Source organism: Schistocerca serialis, chromosome 12, assembly GCF_023864345.2.
Source record: "Schistocerca serialis cubense isolate TAMUIC-IGC-003099 chromosome 12, iqSchSeri2.2, whole genome shotgun sequence".
In the NCBI taxonomy this organism is placed as follows: Eukaryota; Metazoa; Arthropoda; class Insecta; order Orthoptera; family Acrididae; genus Schistocerca; species Schistocerca serialis.
Window position 1 is genome coordinate 132,622,411 of NC_064649.1, and position 15,065 is coordinate 132,637,475.

At 47.8% G+C, this 15,065-nt stretch overlaps 1 protein-coding gene across 1 annotated transcript in view; it reads right to left on the bottom strand.

Moving 5' to 3' along the window:
* LOC126427999 (uncharacterized) overlaps positions 1–15,065 on the bottom strand; it is a 331,430-nt gene that overhangs the window by 61,458 nt on the left and 254,907 nt on the right. The window contains exon 5 of the mRNA XM_050089883.1: positions 12,073–12,171. Within this exon, the coding sequence (XP_049945840.1) occupies positions 12,073–12,171 (99 nt within the window). The remainder of the gene's footprint in view (positions 1–12,072; positions 12,172–15,065) is intronic.

A 15,065-nucleotide genomic window follows, 5' to 3' on the forward strand; every position in this document is an offset into this window, starting at 1 on the left:
TCTGTTGAATGAGGGCGCCAGCCGTAACACCGTGAGCTGAATGTGCCCGCTTAGGCAGCTGCTACTAAAGCGTCACTGCTCGCATCTTGTCTTGACGGTGTCAACGACAACTTTAGATAGCGAAATGAAGATATTCATAGACTGATTCTTAAAACTTCCAACTGAGGTTAAAGCTGTACGTATTTATATGAGTTGACCTTTTGTTGATGGAAATATGGCAACATAAAATAATGTAGAATAAAACAGTTACAGGTAAACAGGGAAAAAAATCGCAACACCAAAAATAATTATTGTAGAGTAATGAAATTTCTGGAATATAATTGTCAGGTGCCGGCCGGAGTGGCCGAGCGGTTCTAGGCGCTACAGTCTGGAGCAGCGCGACCGCTACGGGCGCAGGTTCGAATCCTGCCTCGGGCATGGATGTGTGTGATATCCTTAGGTTAGTTAGGTTTAAGTAGTTCTAAATTATAGGGGACTGATGACCTCAGAAGTTAAGTCCCATAATGTTCAGAGCCATTTGTCACATAACATATTTAACACTACAATTCACAGGTTAATGTATGGGCGAGATATGCCATTGCAAATGTGAAATGCTGGTACAATAATAACCGGTGTAACAATGAGAATGTTGAATGCAAGCAAGCAAACGTGCATGCATTGTGTTGTACAGGTGCCGCGTGTCAATTAGTGGGATGTAGTTCCAAGTCTGTTGCACTCGGTGGGTCAATAAACGAACGGTTAATGTTGGCTGTGGATGACGCTGGAGCTGGCGTTCGATGATGTCCCGTATGTGAGAGATCTGGTGATCCAGTAGGCCGAGGTAACACGTCGACAGTCGGTAGAGCATATCTGGTTACAATAGCGGCACGTAGGCGAGCGTTATCCTGTCGGAAAACGCCCCCTGGAAGGATGTTCATGAATGGTAGCACAAGAGGTCGAATCACCAGATTGGCGTACAGTTTTTTCAGTCAGGGTTCGTGGGTTCAAAATGGCTCTGTACACTATGGAACTTACTGCTGAGGTCATCAGTCCCCTAGAACTTAGAACTACTTAAACATAACTAACCTAAGGACATCACACACATCAATGCCCGAGGCAGGATTCGAACCGGCGACCGTAGCGGTCACGCGGTTCCACACTGTAGCGCCTAGAAGCGCTCGGCCACTTCGGCCGGCGGTTCGTGGGATAACAACGAAAGTGATGCTGCAGTCATACGAAATCGCACCCCGGACCATAACTATAGGAGTAAGTCCAATGTGTCTAGCACGCAGATAGGTTGGTTCCAGATCCTCAACTGGCCTTCTAACCAACAGATGGCCATCAAAGGCACCGACCCAGAACCAATTTTCGTCATAAAACATAACAGACCTCCACTCTGTCCTCTGATGAGGTTTCGTTTGACACCACTGAAATCACGAATGGCGGTTGTTTGGGATCAGTGGAATGCACGCCACAGGGCGCCTGGCTCAGGACTGTCCTTGAAGTTACACATTTGTAACAGTTCGTTGTGTCACTTGAGATGTCAACTGCTGCTCAGATTGCTGCTGCAGATGCGCCTGAGTCATACATCTAACACGATGGTCTTCCCTCTCGGTAGTGCCACGTGGCCATCCGGAGCCCGGTCTCCTTGCGGCCGTACATTCTCGTGACCACTGCTGCCAGCAGTCATGTAGAGTGGCTACATTCCTGCCAAGCCTTTCTGCAATATCGCAGAAGGAACTTACAGCTTCTCGCAGGCCTATTACACGACTTCCCTCAAAGTCAGTGAGGTGTTGCTAACGCCGTGTTTGCCGCCTTAAAGGCATTCTTGGCTAACGTCAACTCAACACGTCCAACGTCAAAGGTAACTAACGCTCACGGTCATTACGGCGTGTATTTAAAGCAAACCTGATTTGCATCCTCATAGTGCTGTTCCTACATTTGAAAGATTTCAGATGTAGAAATAAGCCTACCAAGTTTAGTTTATGGCGCACACCTCCTTCTTGGTGTTGCGATTTCTCAGTGTAGTTGTTACATTAATACAAGAGTAGCAGAGTTACAAGCATACATATTACATATCTGTTCTCCTTTGGTCCCCTTATACGAATACGTTGGCATCGAATGCACAGACCCACAGCTTGCAATGCTGAGTTGCGTTTCTTACCTATCAGTAAACCAACGGTTTTTTTTTTAAACAAAAGAAAGAATCGTACTTCCATCTATAAAACAGTTTCAAATGACAGTTTACTTTACAAATGAGTTAATGTGTAACGTACTTGATGTTTAGCACGCAAGTGAGAAAAATTTAGAATATGTCTGAAACTATGTTTAAAGTTTATTGGAAGTCGTTAAGTGCCTCTCATTACGAAGCACTGGATAAATATAGCCTTCGCAATTCACGCCCCATATTGAGTTAGAGTTAGTTTTATCCCCGAACTATGTGTTCCCAAAGATATAATTTTGCACGTGCATTTAGTGGATATGTGAATATTTTCTGCAAATTATCTTGGGAATGGAAGTAGTAGTAAAGAAGCGAAAATGTAGTAAGCGAAAAAGTTTTTTCCGTTTCATCATTTTGCAAGAGTTTCGTAAAAGACTGAAATTACGGCATATGTTAAGTTTGTTAGAAGTCGCTAAGTGTTCTCATTCTCAAATACTGGATAAATAAAGTCCGGGCATTTCCGTGCCACCAATTACACTGACTCAACACAAACAAAATTTCTAACTGTAGTACTTGTCTTATTGTGTTAAACTTTTAATATGATGTTATGCTTCTTAATCAGTATGTTATGACAGCATTTTGAATTTTCAAACTGTTGGTAACTGCGCGAAATACCGAAAATAAAATTCTTATTGCCCTGGCAGCTGTTAGACAAATTGAAATGTGATATCCGTGTGCGTGTGCGAGCGCGCGCCCCTGTGTGTGTGTGTGTGTGTGTGTGTGTGTGTGTGTGTGTGTGTGTGTGTGTGTGTGGGTACATCATCGAAATATATGACATGGATACTAAGATTAAACGCAAACAGAATGGTTGTTTTGTTTCGTAAATATTTCTTTTAGTTACGCCTAAATTTCCGTATTTTCGCCAGCATCGCGAGCCTAGCCTCTAGCGGCACATGATCCAGAAAATAAGTTCCTGATGATGACCCTATAGAGGCTCGAAAACTAGTACGAGAAATCGTACGAAAGTCAAAAAACGACTGATCGCGTATCTGTCCGTATGCGAAGGCTTATCTTACGAACTACTGTAGGGATTTTGATGCGGTGTGCACTAACGGATAGGATTCACGAGGAATGTTTGTGTGAACCACTTATTACCGCTACGCCAGACAACTCGTCCGATCGTAGGCACTTAGCGGAGCCGGGTCGGGTCGCGCGAGCGTACATAAACCGCAGACAAAACTCCACGGCTACGCCTCACGAGGCACAAGGAAGGCGTCGCTCGGCGGATGCAGTAGCGGCCTTGAGGACATTCAGGTTGCCAGGGCGAAAGTGGAGAGAAGCACGTGACAGAGGCTGCCGCCGGGAAAAGGCTTTTCTGCCGCCCTTGCCGCCAGCACGGAAACCCTTGCGCCCTTCTGCCCGTGTCTGTTTCTATTCACCACGTTTGTCTAATGCGCTCCCCTCGAGCCACCACCGTGTCCGTAGCAGCAGCCACTCGCAGCCCCCACTACTAACAAGTATCTGCAGTCTTATGGATAGCTGCGTCCTCTTTCATTATCTTCGTACTTACAGCACTTGAAAGACGAGAGTGTCCGGACATGACTTTCCTAAAGTACTACAGTATAATAGTAAAAAATAAATACTCGCACAAATAAAAGTCACCTCCGAATATCAGACTTTCGAGCGCAGCTAACTACAAAGCATTTACGATACATTTCATAGTCGTCGGTACCTGAGTTCAAATGGTTCAAATGGCTCTGAGCACTATGGGACTTAACTTCTGTGGTCATCAGCCCCCTAGAACTTAGAACTAGTTAAACCTAACTAACCTAAGGACATCACACACATCCATGCCCGAGGCAGGATTCGAACCTGCGACCGTAGCACTCGCGCGGTTCCGCACTGAGCGCCTGAGTGCACAGCGTATTAGTTTTACAATCGTATGATTCTACGGTGGTTATTAGCAAAATTTTCTGTGTTTTTATTCAAATTATAAATTAAATGTTAATTAACAGACATCGAATCACATTTTTGATAAAATAACATCCTTTTATATTCAATTACTCTACTCCCGAACAGGCCACGAAGGCCCAACGGTACCGATCGGCCGCCGTGTCATCCTCAGAGCACAGGCGTCACTGGATGCGATTATGGAGGGGTATGTGGTCAGCACACCGCTCTCCCGGCCGTATCTCGGTTTACGAGACCGGAGCCGCTACTTCTCAGTCAAGTAGCTCCTCAGTTTACCTCACACAGGCTGAATGCACGCCGGTTGCAACAACTCTCGGCAGACCGGATGGTCAACCATCCACGTGCTGGCCAGCCCGACAGCGCTTAATTTTGGTGATCTGACGGGAATAGGTGTTACCACTGCGGCAAGACCGTTGGCATTTTCAATTACTGCTCGTGTGAAATTAAATTAAAATTTGATACAGATGTGAGAAATACCGAATTGTTAAATGAAAAAATATTATATACATTAAAGTACTATTAAATCTCTGGAAGTAAAAGAGTATTTTTATTTTCTATGTACATAAGGTTTCTCATTTTTGTACATTTTAATTTATCGTGAACACTGCCGTTTTCTTGCAATTAGCGATCTAAATAAAAGATTTCTTTATTTAAAATCATTCTAGCGCTGATACGGGTCGCAAATGGGGACAGCTACCGGCATAACAAAAGTCACGTTCAGCGCCTGGGAAGGAGCAGCTCACAAACGGCGAAGCTCGTCGGCCGTTCGCGTGTTACTGTCGTAAGCGTCTATCGAAAGTGAGTGAGGGACACTGATACCACGAAAAGGACTTGGGCGTCCACGTCTCAGTCACACACCGTGCAGGTCCGAAGCTACACCGCTCCGTAAAGCAGGATAGGCGGAAATCTGTGGGAGATCTGTACAGTATTGGTGCAGGCGAAGGTATTTCGGAGCGCACCGTCCAACGCACATTGTTAAATGCACCAGATGACCCATACGTGTTACCATGTTGACCCAACGAAATCATCAGTTACTATTAAAGAAAGGCCTTGATTCCAATAGAAGCTTGTAGTCTGGTCGCATTAGCCACGTTTCATGTTACAAACTGACACTGGTGACGATATAAGCGACCATCAGGAGCAACGGCTGCAGAAAACGTTTCACCGTGGCAAGGATGCAGACGGAGAAGCACAGTATGCTATGGGGGACATCCACTTGAGATTCCATGGGATCTGTGGTAATAATCGAAGAAGCCATGACAGCAGTGGCCACCTGCATCCCTTTATGCGTGATGTCTACCCCAACGAAGATGACATCTTCCAGTAGGATAAGTGCCCACATCACAATGCTAGAATGGTGTTACAGTGTTCTGGTAAGCACGATGGTGAACCCACGTTAAAGTCTTGGCAAAACACATCACAGATGCTATCGGGCGCAAACTCTGCGCCCACAAACAATCGGCGAATTTATACGAATTGCATGACCTGTGCGTAGGCAACTGGTGCCACACACCGTTGGAAACCTCCCAAGTACTTATCGGATACATGCCGCACAAAGAATGGCTTTGGAATTGCGTTCCAAGGGTGGGTCGACGTGCTACGAAGCAGGTGATCTTACCCTGAGGTGACAAAAGTCGTGGGATACATCTCAATATCGTGTCGGACCTCCCTTTTCCTGGCGTACTGCAGCAAGTCGACGTGGCATGCATTCAACAAGTAGCTGGAAAGTCCTCTGAAGAAACATTCAGCCATGCTGCCTCTACAGCCGTCCATAATTCCGAAACTGCTGCCGGTGCAGGATTTTGTGCACGAACTGACGTCTCAAATATGTCCCACGAATGTTCGATGTCATTCATGTCGGGCGAACTCGTGGGCCAAACCAATCGTTCAAACTATCGAGAATGTTCTTCAAACCAAATGCGAACAAGTGTGGCCCGGTGACATGGGGCACTGCCATCCATAAAAATGCCATCGATCTTCGGGAAAATGAGTCCTAGAATGGCTGCAAATGGTCTGTAAGTAGCCCAAGATCCAGAGGACCCAGTCCATTCCATGTAAATACAGCCCAAGCCATTATGGAGCCACAACCAACTTGCACAGTGCCTTGTTGACAGCTTGGGTCCACGGTTTCGTGGGGTCTGCGCCACACTCGAACCCTACTATCAACTCTTACCGACTAAAGTCGGGACTCATCTTATCAAGCTACGGTTTTGCTGACGTCCATAGAGTCCAACAGATACGGTGACAAACCCAGGAGAGGCGCTGCAGGCGATGTCGTGCTGTTAGCAAAGGCACTCGCGTCGGTCATTGCTGCCATAGCCCATCGACGCCAAATTTCGCAGCCTGTCCCTACGGATATAATCGTCGTACGTCCTACACAGATTTCTGCGTTTATTTAACGCAGTATTGCGTATCCGTTAGTACTGACAAGTCTAGGTAAACGCCGCTGCTCTCGGTCGTTACGAGAAGGCTGTCGGCCACTGCGTTCTCCGTGATGAGAAGTAATGCCGGAAAATTGATATTCTCGGCACACTCTTGACACTGTGTATCTCGGAGTATTGAATTCCCTAATGATTTCCGAAATGGAATGTCCCATGCATCTGTGCGGCCGCAATCACGTCGTAAACCATTTCACACGAATCACCTGAAAGTGATAGCAACGCCAATCCGCTGCCCTCGATGTTATCGCCACCTGTAAATGTGCATATCGCTATCCCAGTGTTTGCAGGCTACGCAGATGCAGCGTGCGGCAGTTCTGCAGAGATGGAGAGACTCGCTCGCGACAGACAAGCGCTGAGTGCCGCCACGAACGAGTCGTCGGACCCGGGACGATTGTGGTGAGACTGGGCCTGGGCGCGCGCGCGCCCCCAGAAAGCGGCCGGCCCAGATGTGGGGCTGGTTTTTGCCGCCGCTTTTTGCCGGCGGGCCCGCGGGCCGTGAGAAGGCCGGCCAGGGCGTTCACACACGCCCGCCTCGCATCTGCATAATCCGGCAGCGCCACAAAGCACTCCCCACCGCCGACACTCTTTCATTCACTCGCTCATCTGTACCGGGTTCCAGTGCTGAAGTCTCCCCCCCATTCAAAGTCGATACACTGTTTGCGGCCGAGTTACCCCTTCTTTCAACAATAACATCCCGTACATCCCACGAATAAAAAAAAGAAGAGCCCATTTGATGGAAGAAAGCACGGCCCACACTCGCTTGCAAGAAACGTAGCAGAAGTGACCCACTACACTACCGTTCAGTTTCACTGAAAACAGTCTGTTGTAGAATCTTAGTTCAAACCTAACAAGCCACCGTATCTCAAACAGAATGACCTCCTCCATCCCAGCCACGAAGTATTCCGCGTTTTGCTCCGGTTTGCTTTGCCTTATGTCAGTACCAACATTCTTATTTCATTGTTATCTTGTTTCACTTTATTAATAATTACAAATTGTAAATGATAATTGCAACATTTATCGAGAATTGTTGCATAACTTTTATAGAAGCAACCAGCTTTCAACCCGGATACAGCTAAGTCAGGATGTTAAACATGTGTACGTGTACAGCCATGTGTCACGATCCTTCGCCCCGAAACACGGTGACAACATTATTGGCTCCGCTGCAGTGTTCATCGTCCCGATTTGGTTGACGCAGTGACAGAATGCGCTCCACAATTTAGTAGTATTCCGAGACAGCTAAATACTAAAAAGAAAGATAAACGGGTATGTTCCAACATTTTTATGTGGTAGCCCTCCCTACCCCCACTCCCAACACTAGGACCACCTTACTCTCATTGTATTTTTATACAAATAATGAGTCGTGTATGTACCAAATTTAATTATATCGCTCCAGAAGTTGTTGAATTGTGCTTTATTCTGAATTACGCTTCCACAGTGTACGAACTCTAGGGATTGGTCGATCAGAGGAAACCGAACAATAAAGATACAATGAACTTGTGTCCGGAAATTTATGGTTTCCATGCTAGAGATCATTTATTCAATCATACTTTGTTACAGAGACTGCGGTCTAATACGCGCTGTACAATGCAGCCCCAGTTAACAGTATGTATTGTTTGCTCCCAGAGTGTGGTACTGTTGCTCATATGCAATGCCCTAGCGTCCTCTCCTGACTCACCTTGGTGTGGATGTGACAGAGTGTTGTATACAATGATTCCGTATTCGAATTCGAGATCTTGCCGACATGGCGTTCACTTACGGAAAGGCAAATAGCAACGGGCGGCGGGCAGCGAGGTTGTATCAGGAGACCTATCTCCGCCTACAACCACCACAGTATTCAATGTTTGCAACAGTATTTCGCCGTTTGTCTGAGGCAGGGTCGTTTCAGGAAGCAGGAAATCATGATGGACGTACCCGAAATGTTCGGAAACTAGACTTGGAGGATAATGTGATTAACACTGCGAAAAACGACCGCCGTGACAGTACCAGGCACTTGGCCCGCCAGTACAGGGTAAGCCAGACGACCGTGTGGAACATAACCATCCTTATCACTTACAGCGTGTGTAGGGCTTAATAGCGACAGACTTTCCACATCGGGAGCAGTTTTGTCACTAGTTTACTCAACAGGCAACCACAATTCCGCGATTTGTGTCATTCATCCTATTCACAAATAAGGGCATCTTTACGCGGAGTGGTATCTTTATCCTTCATACCAGTCATCTGTGGGACAGTATGCACAACCCTCATGGTATGTATGGTGACGGCGAATCATCAGCACCGGTGCAGCCGGAATGAGCGGACCGGGATAACTGGCGACCGTATTTTGGAGACCAGTCTCCCTTCCACGTCGCCAAACAGGCCGGAACTGTGCGGGTGACTTTGCCTCACCTGCTGGAAGAAGCGCCATTGACGATTCGAAGGCTTGTGTGGCTGTTAGGTGATGGTGGTCCAGCCCATTTGCATCTCAGTCGTCTCTTCCCTGGTCGACGGATCGGACGTGGGGGTCCAGTTGCATGGCCTGCTCGTCCTCCAGATCTCAACCCGTGCGATTTCTGGTTGTGTAGCCATCGCAAAAGCATCGTATATGCAGGGTCCATTCCAGATGTGGAGACACTGGAGCAGCGTATTCGTGCTGCCTTTGACACTGTTCGGATGTAGCCTGGCCGATGTGAACGTGTGAGACAGAACATGCTACCGAGCGTACACACATGCGTTGAGGCGCATGAAACCATTTTCAATATGTACTGTAACTGTGGCTGAATGGTACAGCGCCTATTAGACCGCAGTCTCTGTAACAATGTATGATTGAATAAATGGTCTCTAGCATGGAAACCATGCATTTTTGATCGTAAGTACATCAGACCTTTTTTTGTTCTGATTATTATAAGTACAAAGGGAAGGGACGAGTAGAGGGGAATAAAGGAAGCAAATAATCCTGATAAATATAGGTTCCGAAACAATTTCCCTGATACGACGTACGCAGAAGTGCTGTCATGCTGCTGTTACAAGACTAACTGTCTACGGCCACGTTTTTGCTGCGGCTTCCCTGCTGACACATCGCTGTCGGTTAGCTGTCACACTGTCATGCGGCTGTTCGAGAATACGTAGCACGAATATTCGACAGCGAGAGTATCTGTCGTGGCCTCCCGTGTCCTCCTACTCGAACCCATTAGGTTTTTATGTGTGGGGATATTTAAAAGCTTTGGTGTATTCCAGCCCTGTCGATAATGTTGATGAACTCTGCGCTGTGGATAGCTTTTAATTAGTGGATGCAGAACAATGGTCTCTGAGCACAGAGCCGAAGGCGTCCCTGCAAATTCTGTCTGCTGCCAATATGTAGTTTGAAAAAAGTTGGTCTGTACGCGATAAAAAATTATTTACTTATTTATGATTTTGAACCCTTTGTCAATATACAATATAATAAGCAGCAGAACAGCAAAATATTTCCTTTGTGTGTTCTTACGATATTTCGTGGCAACCGTATTGTAGTTAGCCAAGATAGCTGGAGTTCGACATCCAGATAGTAAAGAGATCACTGCTGTAAACGCGTTCTGAAACGTTCCTTCACAGGAATGGTGGCCACGTGGAATTCCTGTTGTTATGCGTTTGTTCCGAAGAGCAGATTTGCAGTTTGGACCCTTGGGGCTCTGTTATATGGTGTTCGTATCTGGGAAACGACTGATTTCCAGACCTATGTTCATTAGCTTTATTTGAGTTTTTCTCTGTCCTCTAGTCGCTCCATTTGTTTCTACATACACCTTGCATTTATACATACAGGGGATAGACAAAATAATGTGAACAGTGACAGTCATGGGATGGCTGTGTTCAACGGTCAACAACGCAGGTAAGGCACGTGGCGCGCTGGACTGCGCGAGTTCAGTGCGCACTAGGCGCCAGTGCAGATTGTTTACGAGTAGTGCACGCTTCGCATTTGCATTCAGATTCCGGGGTGGACGTGCAATGAAAGACCTAACAGAGTTCCAAAGAGGACAGATTGTGGGGGCTCGATTAGGTGGGGCATCAGTAACCAAGATAGCCAACTTATTGAATGTTTCAAGAACGACTGTTTCAACAGTTATGACAGCCTACACAAAACGTGGAGAGACATCATCGTGTAAACGTAATAGTGGACGCAAATCAAAACTAAATGTCAAAGATCGTCATACGCTGACACGAATTGTGTCAAAACATCACAAAGCTACGCGGCTAAAGTGACAACAGAGCTCAATAGCAAATGGTTCAAATGGCTCTGAGCGCTATGGGACTTAACGTCTGAGGTCATCAGTCCCCTAGACTTAGAATTACTTAAACCTTACTAACCTAAGGACAGGACACACATCTATGCCCGAGGCAGGATTCGAACCTGCGACCGTAGCAGCAGCGCGGTTCCGGACTGAAGCGCCTAGAACCGCTCGGCCACAACGGCCGGCCAGCTCAATAGCAATCTTCGAGACCACGTATCTATCGATACTGTACGCCGAGGACTCCATGAAGCGAATATTCATGGACGAGCTGCTATACCGAAACAATTAGTGATAACAACCAACGCAAAGAAGCGTAAAACGTGGTTTCAGGAGTATATATCCTGGACGGCTGATCAGTGGAAACACGTCATATGGTCCGATGAGTCAACGTTTTAGTTATTTTCAGGATAGGGCCGGGTTTACGTCTGGAGAACGGCAAAAGAAGCCTACAATCCTGACTGCTTGATTCCAACGGTTGAGCACGAACGTGGAGGTGTGATGGTGTGGACATCCATATCATGGTATTCTGATGGTCCCATCATTACTCCCAAAGACCGTGTTGCAGCCAAAGATTATGTGAATATTTTAGGTAATCAAGTGTAACCCATGATTCAAATGTTGTTCCCCAACAACGACGATAATGCACCCATTCACAGGGCCAGGACAGTACAATCGTGGTATGAGGAGCATGCAACTGAATTGCTGCGTCTTACCTGGTCAGCACAGTCCCCGGACTTGAGCATTATCGAACCCCTGGGGGTGGTATTGGAGCGGAGACTCCGGAGCATATTTCCGCCTCCGTCATCACTACAGGAGTTAGAAGAGGTTCAGATCGAAGAGTGGCATAGCATTTTACTGTAGACTGTACAATCATTGTATACCAGTATTCCAAGAAGAACCGCAGCTGTATTACGGGCAAATTAATAATTCCCAAGTAAGTACAGGTGTTCGCAATATTTTGCCTATCCCCTGTAGATGTAACTACACAGAAGATAAAATTTGTGCTTTCTATGGCCCTGAAGGACAAAATAAGGTAAGTCTTCAAACGGTCCACCCTTCCCCCTCAACGGGAATGAAACGTGCAGAAAAGAAGTCGTCCTGAAGAGGTCTACTGCAAAGAGTACCGAAACAGCTTTCGGCGACGGAACTGTAGGCAGACGCTACCTGCAGGCGTGGCTCCGTAGGCGGCGCGGCCGAGCGCCAGCTGCTGGGGGTGGTACTGACCGGCCTTCCTGGAGGCGTCGCCGGCCGCCACCCCCGCCGCCCCCACTGGCACCGCCGGCTGCAGCTGCAGCTGCTGCGCCTTGCGTTTGTGTCGGCACGCCGACCGCGCGTCCGCCTTGTCGCACGCCTCGGGGGACGACGGCCGCGTCGACACCTGCCGGCAAACACGAGCTCAGTGCAAGCCACCTGTCGACGGCCGAAACACACTGCTTAAACAAACTTATGCTATGAACAACACACACACACACACACACACACCCATGCCCGAGGGAGGACTCGAACCTCCGGCGGGAGGAGCCGCGCAATCCGTGACAGGGCGCCTCAAACCACGCGGCCACCCCGTGCGGCAAACAGCACTTTTATACACGCTGACTTTCCCCCCTCTATGGAAATTCAAATGACGTAAACAGAATGCTGAAAGGAAAACAAAAATTACCTACCTTTTTCACGTAAACCAATATCCAAAAAAAAAAAAATGGAACTGGTATTTTCGCACGAAAATTACTATACACTTTTCCACGCGATATTTCCGCACGGATCGAAAATCCGTACAGTATAAACACCTTTTATTCAAGTGTTGTATAACTCTGAAACTCTCACAAAATGTACTACAGGTCACATTGACCTACTGTTGTTTTATGCGAATAAGCAAATGTCAATAATGGCAACATACAGAGGACAATATCTAACAACAGTTGTGAATCGTGCTCTGGAGGAGTAAGTGCAGAGGTAGCGGATTAAGGACGGAAAAGACCACCGTGATTTGACAACGATATTCGGAAAATGCTGAGGAAGCAAAGGCTGTTGCGGAATACGGAAATGACGACAGTAGAAGTTAGTAGAAATTCGTGCACTTGTAATACTATCACCGCCATACCTTAGCAAAACATGCTTTCGACAACCCGAGAAAATTCTGGTACTACGTAAAATCACTAGCAGACCTATGGCATCTAACCAGTGACACGTTGACCAGTCTGGTTTGACAGTAGAAGACAGTAAATTGAAACCCGAAGTTTTAAATGTAGCATAAACCATCACATCTCCCAAAGCCGATAAACCTTGCGGCGTAATACTGAACGCAGGTCAGTTTCAGAGATGCCCATCTCCAGAAGCGGTTTCCGTGTAGCGTGTTTGGCCAGCCTGTCAGGAAGTTCGTTGCCTGGGATGCCGCCGTGTCCTGGGGTCCACACGAACGCCACTGAACGACTGGACCATTCCAGGGCGTAGATGGACTCCTGGATGGTAGCTACCAAAGGATGGCGAGGGTAGCACTGATCGATAGCTTGTAGGCTGCTCAATGAGTCAGTACACAGGATACAACTCGACAGGGCATGAGCGGCTGTGCTCAAGAGCACGAGACATGGCCGCAAGCTCTGCACTGAAAACACACTGCAGCCATCTGGCAAGGAGCGCTGTTCAATATGTCCTCTGTGAACATAGGCGAAGGCACGTGGCCATCAGCCATTGAACCGTCGGTGTAAAACACGTCAGAGCCCTGGGACATGTCAGGAATCGAGAGGAAGTGACAGCGGAGAGCGGCGGGGTTAACTGAGTCCTTAGGCCCATGCGAAAGCTCCATGCAGGTGTATGTGAATGGACCTCGAGTAGAGGTGGTAAAGTGAAGGACTCCAGTTGAGATAGAAGGGATCGGACGCGGTCCGCAATCGTAAGCCCTGACCTGGGCCGCCGATGCGGGAGATGAACCGCCGTGGTTGGGAAAAGGAGACGGTAATTCGGATGCTCAGGAGAGCTACGAATGTGCGTAGAGTTCTGCACGTCCGATCTGCAGTGGAGGGACTCCAGCCTCCACCAATATGCTGGTCACCGGAGTCGTTCTAAAAGCTTCTGTCGCTAGTCGGACTTCGCAGTGGTGCACTGGGTCGAGTACACGCAACGCTGAGGGCGCCGCCGAACCATAAACCAGACTCCCAAAGTCAAGGCGGGATTGAACAGGGGCTCTGTAGAGCTGCATCAGCGTTAGAGCGATCTGCACCCCAGTTCGTGTTGCTCAGGCAGCGGAGGTAATTGAGGAGCTGCCAGCACTTCTCCTTAAGCTGACGAAGATGAGGAAGCCAAGTCAATCGGGCGACGAAATCCAGTACTAAGAATGGATATGTCCCCACTACCGTGAGTGGATTGTCATTAAGGTAAAGTTCCGGTTCCGGAAAAATGCAGTCGAACATCGGGCCATTATCGCATCTGAATGCTCCACAAATCTAGTTATTGCGCGATTCGAACAGCTAGTCAAATGCAGATCCACAATGAGGCCCCTTTCGAACTGGCAGGTGCTGATAACACTGTTTCACACGACTATAAGTCATCTCCGTGCCCGTAAGCATTATACGTAACCTTGAAAAGGGCGTCTGCGTTCCAAGCAGAAAGCTGACTTTCTTTTGGCGGAAAACCAGAGCATCGAAGATATTCATACGCGCTAGCAGAATGTCTACGGACACCTGGCAATGAACAAAAGCACAGTGAGTCGTTGGGCGAGGCGTCTGTCACCATCGCAACAAGTACGCACAAACCTGTCAGATCTGCCGTGTGGCGGCCGGCCGGCCACTTTGACTCCTGCAGTGTTGGAACTTGCGGACACACTCATTCGAGGTTTCGACGGATCACAATCAAATGCCTCGCTGCACAACAGGGCGTGTTTCTTAGTAGAGCTCACACACTCGTCCGCCAATTGGGATACTCAAAGGTATGTGCCCGCTGGGTTCCCCGCCGCCTAATAGGAGACCGTAAAGAGCGGAAAGGGCTACCTCTGCGAAACTGCTTCCGGTCAAATGTTCAAATGTGTGTAGCCGGCCGATGTGGCCGAGCGGTTCTAGGCGCTACAGTCTGGAGCCGCGCGACCGCTACGGCCGCAGGTTCGAATCCTGCCTCGGGCATGGATGTGTGTGATGTCCTTAGGTTAGTTAGGTTTAAGTAGTTCTAAGTTCTAGGGGACTGATGACCTCAGAAGTTAAGTCTCATAATGCTCAGAGCCATTTGTCAGATAACATATTTAACATTACAATTCAAAGGCGAGATTCACGGACGAGATATGCC